General features: G+C 46.9%; 1 protein-coding gene across 1 annotated transcript in view; it reads left to right on the forward strand.

Annotated features, from left to right (window-relative positions):
* LOC145341136 (rho guanine nucleotide exchange factor 26-like) overlaps positions 1 to 7,785 on the forward strand; it is a 188,639-nt gene extending 180,854 nt beyond the window's left edge. Inside the window, exons 13-15 of the mRNA XM_080186023.1 lie at positions 1,268 to 1,338; positions 3,729 to 3,833; positions 6,966 to 7,785. Coding sequence (XP_080042149.1) covers positions 1,268 to 1,338; positions 3,729 to 3,833; positions 6,966 to 7,108 — 319 coding nt within the window. The 3' untranslated portion in view covers positions 7,109 to 7,785. The remainder of the gene's footprint in view (positions 1 to 1,267; positions 1,339 to 3,728; positions 3,834 to 6,965) is intronic.
* The last annotated feature ends 953 nt before the right edge of the window (positions 7,786 to 8,738 follow it).

Here is an 8,738-nt window from a genome sequence, read left to right on the forward strand (position 1 = left end):
AGTTCAAATGCAATTAGGAGTAGGCAACAAATACTGACCTTCCCAAAGATGCTCACGTCCCATGAAAGCACACATTTGGGAGCAGAGAGCAAGGCCAAATGCGGGCAATTGGGGTTTTAAAAAAAGGACGGAATGGACAAGTTGGGCCAAAGGGCCTGTTTCCATTCTGTAAACCTCAATGACTCTATGAGAAGGAATGTAAAGGATAATGAGAAAAGAATCACTTGAAAAAGATACAAAAGTCTGAAAACATGTACCAAACGACTCAAAAACAGCTTCCTCCCAACCGCCATCAGATCTCTGACTGGCCCTATCACACATTAAGCTAATCCTTCTCCTCATCCTATTGGTAACTGCAACACTACATTCTGCGCTCTCTCCTTTCCTTCTGCCCTACGTACTCTATGAACAGTATGCTTTGTCGGTCTAAAGCGCGCAAGGAGCAATGGCCAGAATTCTCCAGCTGTTCACGCCAGCGGGATTATCTGATCCCGCCAGCAGCACACCCCCATCTCAGGGTGTCCCACCAGCGTGGGGTGACATCAGCAGGAATTCCAATTGGCAGCAGTGACACGGTGGCAGAGTTGTTAGAACTGCTTCCCCAGGGGCCCGGGTTCGATTCCCGGCTTGGGGCACTGTCTATGTAGAAGTTTACACATTCTCTCCGTGTCTGCGTGGGTTTCCACTGGGTGCTCTGGTTTCTTCCCATAGTCCAAAAGTGTGTGGATTAGGTGGATTGGCCATGCGAAATTGACCCTAGCTTTGGGGAGATTAGTAGGCCCAAAAATGTGGGGTTACGGGGGATAGGATGGGATTGTTGTCAATGCAGGCTCGATGGGCCGAATGGCCTCCTTCTGTACTGTAGTGATTCCATGACCAGAGAATCCCGCTGCTAGCAAACAACACACCGCCTCCTGCTGGCAGGAAACACGCGGCTGGGAGGCCGGAGAATCCCGCCGGATATTTTTCACTGCATCCCAATATATGTGAGAATAATAAAGCAATCCCATCAATTCCATCCAAAAGGAACTGAGGCAAAGGGCAGATCTTACGCGTGGTGTAAATACTGGGGGATCCGCAACTTTCTGTGAGGAAGTCAAACTGCGGTTTAAATATCATGTGGGATGTTAAATGAGCTTCATTTAGCCATAAGAATTGTACAGCTTGGTTCAAGGCCCAGGAGAAGGTTCCAGAATGCAGCCATTGGAAAGGTCACTTGGGGGAAAGTGGAATCTCATTAGTTTCTGTCGGGTTTTTTTTTGTGCAGGAGTGACCGTGCTCGCTGGTTTACGGCCTTGGGACAGAAGAGTGCTGAGAGACAACACCCAGACAGAACAAGTAAGTGTGCGGCCAGCAGTGTTGGGGTGGAGGGGAGGGGGGGGGCGGTGCGGGGGGAGAGGGTGAGGGGAGGGTGATCATAGCCAAGCAACCAGTGATTGCTGCTCCTGTACTGCCACCAGCTGGCCACTTGGCTAGGACTCGAAGAAGCCTCACGACACCGGGTTAAGCTGCTTATTGTGTTTACACCCAGCCGAACGCCGGCCTCTCCACATCATCACAAGGCTAGGAGACGGCATCGGCGTTGCTACCAGTCCCCACGCACTGTCGAAGCACGGGTGACATTCCTTCACCAGAACCGAGTGCAATCGATTAGTGAGCAAGGGACTACCTGACCCCACACAGTACTGGAGAGCAAAGCAAAAGGCTAGCAAAAATCAACGCCAGGGACCCGGAGAATTTAGCATGGCCAAATTTCCTTAGTCTTCTGAGAAAGCAGAGGTGCCAGTGGGCTTTTTTAGCTGTAGTGCTGGCATGGAGGGACTAGGACATGTTGTTGATATCGGTCTTCCGGACTCTCGTTCCGACTTTTTGACATCAGATTCCCGTTCCAACATCAGATTCCCATTCCGACATCGGACTCCGGTTCCGACATCGGATTCCCGTTCTGACACTGGTCTCCCGTCTCCGTTCAACATCAGCCCCTGAAACCCCTGCTAAAATTCCAACCATTAACTCTGCTTCTGTCTCCTTGGATGCTGAGTACCTCCAGGAGTTTTCTGCTTTTATTCCAGATTTCCAGGCTTGCTGTGTGGAGGGAAGTATCCTCTGAATTCCATATTGGATTTATTAACGGCCAATGTTATAAAAGTCCTTTCTGGGGGTGGGGGGTGTAACTTGCTGCTTCTGCTTGTTTGTATCGGAATCACAGATTAATACCCACATTCAGTCGACGTCTTTAATGAATGTCAGTAACAATGCAACAATGACGAGATCATCTGCTTTTACTGTGATGTTGATTGAGTGATGGAAGTGGACCTGGACACTGCGGATAAATCCCCTACTCCCCTTTGAAATATCGCTATTTGTGGGGAAGCAGATCAGAAATTCCACGGTTTATTATGAAGTTACCTAAACCCAATTTTTATTGCTTTTGGCATTAGGTTGAGCATAAAGTGTTTCGCTCCAGATATGATTCAAGTGACCCCCTAGGAAGCTTTTATTAAAACAAATTTTATTTAACAACAGTTAAAATATAACAAAAAGAATTAGCATAACTTCTACCAACTCAAAATACTTATACATGACAAGGTATAATTCTTAACGGCTGGCTATCTCTATTGTGATGTGGAGATGCCAGCGTTGGCCTGGGGTAAGCACAGTAAGAAAGTCTCACAACGCTAGGTCAAAGTCCAGCGTGTTTATTTGGCAGCACAAGCTTTCGGAGTCTCGGTCCTTCCTCATGGGAGGTAGTGGAAGCAGATATAATAGTGACTTTTAAGGTGCATCTGGACAAGTACATGAATAGGATGGGAATAGAGGGATATGGTCCCCGAAAGGATAGGGGGGTTTTAGTTCAGTTGGGCAGCATGGTCAGTGCAGGCTTTGAGGGCCGAAGGGCCTGTTCCTGTGCTGTAATTTTCTTTGTCCTTTGTCCTGGGTGGTGTCGGACCTTTTGAGTGTTGTTGGAGCTGCACCCACCCAGGCAAGTGCAGAGTATTCCATCAGACTCTTGACTTATGCCTTGTAGATAGACAAGGCTTTGGGGTTATTATTATGTTTATGGCATATAGTTTTTGATCCCTGCGTATATCCAGCCTACCAAATCTTAAGGCTGTCCCCAGTGTTCTCTTTGTGACAAAGAGTTCCACTCTGTACAGTCTTACTCCATCTTCACGGTTTAAATAAGTTTAAAGTTTTACAGTTTATTTATTAATGTCACAAGTAGACTTACGTTAACGCTGCAATGAAGTTACTGAGAAAATTCCCTAGTCGCCACACTGCAGCGACTGTTCGGATACACTGAGGGTGAATTTAACATGGTCAATGCACCCTAACCAGCACGTCTTGCGGAGAGTGGGAGGAAACTGGAGCACCCGGAGGAAACCCACGCAGACACAGGGAGAATGTGCAAACTCCGCACAGACACTGACCCAAGGCCGGGAATCGAACCTGGCGCTGTGAGGCAAGTGCTAACCACTGTGCCACCCCCAGAATATCCTTGTAAAATATGTCGTGGTGTGTCTATATCCTGCTTGGTTAAAGGAGATCCGAACTGCGCACAGCCCAACAACACAATCCAATCAAAAGGTTTCACGCAACTTCTCTGCTTTTGAACTCTAACCCGGTTGACCAGATTCTGTTCCCTTCGAACCGCATCAAGTATTCGAGGGGTTTGAACAGTTCACCGGCCAAGCCATAACTAACTATGGTTTTTCTCTTCATGACAGCCTTGACGCAAGTGGAAATCATCAGAACCTACCCAGCCAAACAACCTGATGAGCTGTCCCTCCAGGTAGCGGATGTGGTCCTGCTGTACCAGACTGTAGAGGATGGTGAGTATTCTACATGCCCTGCGTACAGATTAGGAGAGTGATTAAACTATGCAGCCGATGACCAAGGACCATGGTGGCGGTGGGTGCAGTTCGGGTATATGTAAATGTGAGGTCATCCATTTTGGTAGGAATAACGGCAAAATGGACTATTATTTAAATGGTAAATTATTACAGCATGCTGCTGTGCAGAGGGACCTGGGTGTCCTTGTGCAGGAATATCAAGGAATTGGTTTGCAGATGCAGCAGGTAATTAAGAAGGCAAAGTGAGGTTATGTTGCAGCTGTATAAGGTGCTGGTGAGGCCACACCTGGAGTACTGTGTACAGTTTTGGTCTCCTTACTTGAGAAAGGATATACAGGCACTGGAGGGGGTGTAGAGGAGATTCACTAGGTTGATTCTGGAGTTGAGAGGGTTGGCTTATGAGGAGAGGCTGAGTAGACTGGGGCTATACTCATTGGCATTCAGAAGAATGAGGGGAGATCTTATAGAAACAGATAAGATTATGAAAGGAATAGATAAGGTAGAAGCAGGGAAGTTGTTTCCACTGGTGGGTGAAACTGGAACTAGGGGGCATGGCCTCAAAATAAGGGGAAGCAGATTTAGGGACTGAGTTGAGGAGGGAGTTCTTCACACAAAGGGTTGTGAATCTGTGGAATTCTCTACCCAGTGAAGCAGTTGAGGCCACCTCATTGAATGTTTTTAAGGCAAGGATAGATAAATTTTTGAACAGTAAAGGTATTAAGGGTTATGGTGAGCGGGCGGGTAAGTGGAGCTGAGTCCGCAAAAAGATCAGCCATGATCTTATTGAATGGCGGAGCAGGCTTGAGGGGCTAGATGGTCAACTCCTGCTCCTAGTTCTTATGTTGTTGTAGCATTATTAACATAGTAAATTAGAGTCATGTCAAAAGTAAGCTCACATTAACACTGCAATGAAGTTACTGTGAAAAATCCCCTAGTCGCCACACTCCAATGCCTGCTCGGGTACACTGAAGGAGAATTCAGCATGGCCAGTGCATCTGAGGGTAATACACTGGCAAGAATATTCACCAAAGGCACCAGAGAAAATCGTAAACTTCCATCTTTCATCCGAAGATGTGCGGGTAAGGGGATTGGCCACGCTAAATTGCCCCTTAGTGTCAGGGGAACTAGCTAGGGTAAATGCATGGGATTATGGCGATAGGGCATGGGTGGGATTGTGGTTGGTGCAGACTTGATGGACCGAATGGCCTCCTTCTGCGCTGTATGATTCTAAAACCTTAACCACATGCCAAGGAACCTCCTACAGTGTACCACCCAGCCTGTGTCAGGGTGCCAATAATGCTTAAACCTGGGAGATCTACTGTTACATCAACTAGTTCAGATTAGAGTCTCTGTCCCTCCCAATACACAAATTACCCAGTAATACATATTAACCCTTACTTATTAGTTATCAAAGGGCAAAGCCAGACAACAAAGTTCCAAACTCACAATTACTTACTAACCATCGAATTACGGTTAGCTGCTCTGAAATTTGAACATTGACTGTCAGAATAATTATTAGAGGGAGTTAGCTGATGACATAAAGAACAGAGGCTATACCGTTATGCCACAGTAATTCAGCAATAATTATTTCCTGATTGTAAACTTCCATTGGGATGGTGTCTGAGAATGATGTATATTTTTGAGATTGGTTTAGGTTAGATGCCTGTGGTTGACGAGAAGAGTTTTCGATAGCCTGTCTGCTGAACAGATTGAAGTGTTTATTTTTGTCCCCAGAGGCTGCATGTCCTGAGAGAGGAATGAAATCAGATTCCACAGGGATGTGCCAGGGGAAATCTGATGTTTAAAGTTTATTTATTAATATCATAATTGGGCTTATATTAACACTGCAGTGAAGTTACTGTGAAAATCCCCTAGTCACCTCACTCCGGCACCTGTTTGGCTACTCGGAGGGAAAATTTAGCATGGCCAACACATCTAACCAGCACGTCTTTCGCACTGTGGGAGGAAACTCGCGCAGACACAGGGAGAATGTGCAGATTCCACATAGACAATGACCTAAGCCGGGAATTGAACCCGGGTCCCTGGCACTGTGAGGCAGCAGTGCTAACCACTGTGCCACCGTGCCGCCCTTGCAATTCAACAAGATCAAGGCGGTTGATGGGTTTTTGATAAGAGAGGGGATTAAGGGTTATGGGGAGAGGGCGGGAATGTGGAACTGAGCCACGGCAGATCAGCCATGATCTTATTGAATGGCGGGGCAGGCTCGAAGGGCTAGATGGCCTACTCCTGCTCCTATTTCTTATGTTCTTATGTTCTTAAGGCTGTTACATTTGAGCTACACCTTCCAGACTATCCCTATATCTTTCAAGTCCCCTGAAACACAAAATAGATCAGTTTAAGTTTATTTATTAGTGTCACAAGCAGGCTTGCATTCACAGTGCAATGTGAGAATCCCCTAGTCGCCACATTCTGGCACCTGTTCGGGTACACAGAGGAAGACTTTAGCACGGCCAATAGATCTAACCAGCACATCCACGCAGACAGTAACCCAAGCTGGGAATTGAACCTGGGTCCGTGGCGCTGCGAGGCAGCAGTGCTAACCACTGTGTCACCGTGCTGCCTTCACTGTGCACAGGGAAATAGTGAGGGTCGTGGTGAGAGAGCAGGAGAGTGGCAGAAATATCCAGAACCAGGAGACACAGGTTTAAGGTGATTGCCAAATAAATCAAAAGCACCATGAAGAAAAAGGTGTCTTCACTCAAAAAGCATTACAATCTTCCTTTTTAAAATTCTTTCATGGGCTGCACAGTGGTTAGCACTGCATCCTCACAGTGCTAATCCTGGTGTCAGGTCACTGTCTGTGTGGAATTGACACATCCTCTCTGTGTCTGCGTGGGTTTCCTCCGGTACTCTGGTTTCCTCTCATAATTCAAAGGTGAGCAGGTTAGGTTAATTGGCCATGCTAAATTGCTTCTTAGTGTCAGGGGGACTAGTAGATAAATATATGGGATTACAGGAACTGGGCCTGGTGGGACTGTGGTCAGAGCAGACTCGATGGGCTGAATGGCTCTTTCTGCACAGTAGGGATTCAATGATGCTATGAAAATGGGCACTAAACTGGGCACTAAAATACCTCTTGACCTTTTACAGGCTGGTACGAGGGCGAGCGTCTGCGAGACGCTGAGATAGGTTGGTTTCCGATGGAGTGTGCCAAGGTGATCACTTGCCAAGCTACTATCAGCAAGAACATGCAACGTATGGGCCGTCTGCTGGGATTGGAAACAAACGTCTAAGAGACAGAGCGAGTGAGCGAGAAAGGGAGAGAGAGAGGGAGAGCAGGTGCTGTTAGGAAAGGCTCTGCATTTCTCCCTCATCATTCCCAGGGGATCGACATTCTCCTGGCCTCACAGAGGATGTGTCCAGGCCTTTGCATCGCCTTCCTCGTCCGAGTCAAGCCTCGGGAGACAGTTGTGCGAGAGAATTCTCTTTTGAAAGGACAATTGAGGCATGACAGGGGTGGGATCAGGAGGGGGTTGTATAATTGTAATCCAGCCAAGAAAATCCCGGGTGGAGTGGCCTGCCCAATGTGGCACTTGGACCTGGACAAGATCATCGCCGCCGCTGTCCAGAGATGAATTGGGGAGCGGTTGTTCTGTTTTAACTGGACAAATAAGGAAAAGCCCCACCTCCTCCTCTCCCCCCCCCCCCGGCCCTCCCTTCAAGAACATTGGATGGAAATCCAGAATTCGAGGGTTTTATTCATGAATGAAGCAGCAATCAATTGGACTGGTATTGGAATTTCTTTGTGTAAATAATAGGTGTCTTTGAAGGAGAACTGTTTCTGTTGAACCGTTTATCAAACACACACTAAACCATGAAGTCAACTATAGGGATGACCCCACTGCGAGTTGCTCTGTAGTAACGTTAATGTGATGACCATGCACTGAATAAAGTTGCGGTTTATTAAGGAGGTGGCAGATTACTGATGTTTTCTCAACAGTCCAGTAATCAGCTCGGAATTTGTTGCCTCCTTTTCAGGTGCTTTGGCTCATTCCGGCCGGAGGGATGTGCTTTACATTCCTATTGGCTTGTTTCATATTTTTCAAACTCTGTTGTATAATTCAAAAATCCATTCCAAAACAAAAAAAAAATTTGATTTGCTTTTTCACAACTTCAGGACAAAGCAGTTTGGATCCAGTCAACACAAAACACTTTGAGGGTGATCTTATCAAAAAAAAGTCCAGAATGAGCATGAAAATGGGAAGTTTCAGATTTGTTTTTCATGGCATTGCCACCAGTTGAATCTTATGACAATCCGCGCAATAAAAAAAATCTCAATCTGTTTCTTGCCAGCAGGGGAAGTGGGCATCAAAAGCCGGCTGAGAGCAGCAGGGGAATCTTATGATAGTCTGTGCAATTAAAAAAAAGCTTTGATCTGTTTCTCACCAGCAGGGAAGTGGGTGAGGCCTAAATTGCCCAAAAGCTGGCTCATTGTAGCAGAGGGCGCCATTGCGCACGTGCAGGTTTTCCGTACTCGGGAGCTCAGAGATCTGGCAGTATCTCTGCTGCTATCAGCTGGCCTTTAGAACATAAGAACATAAGAAATGGGAGCAGGAGTAGGCCATCTAGCCCTTCGAGCCTGCCCCGCCATTCAATAAGATCATGGCTGATCTGAAGTGGCTCAGTTCCACTTTCCCGCTTTCTCCCTATAACCCTTAATCCCCTTGCCTACCAAAAACTTATCTACCCGCGTCTTAAATATATTGAGCGAGGTAGCCTCCACCACTTCAACGGGCAGAGAATTCCAGAGATTCACCACTTTTTGAGTGAAGAAGTTCCTCCTCAACTCCGTTCTAAACCGCCCTCCCCCTTATCTTGAGGCTGTGCCCTCTAGTCCTGCTGTCCTTTCTGAGCGGGAAGAAC

This window comes from Carcharhinus amblyrhynchos, chromosome 3 (genome assembly GCF_965287045.1).
Source record: "Carcharhinus amblyrhynchos chromosome 3, sCarAmb.v2.hapA, whole genome shotgun sequence".
NCBI classification, from domain to species: Eukaryota; Metazoa; Chordata; class Chondrichthyes; order Carcharhiniformes; family Carcharhinidae; genus Carcharhinus; species Carcharhinus amblyrhynchos.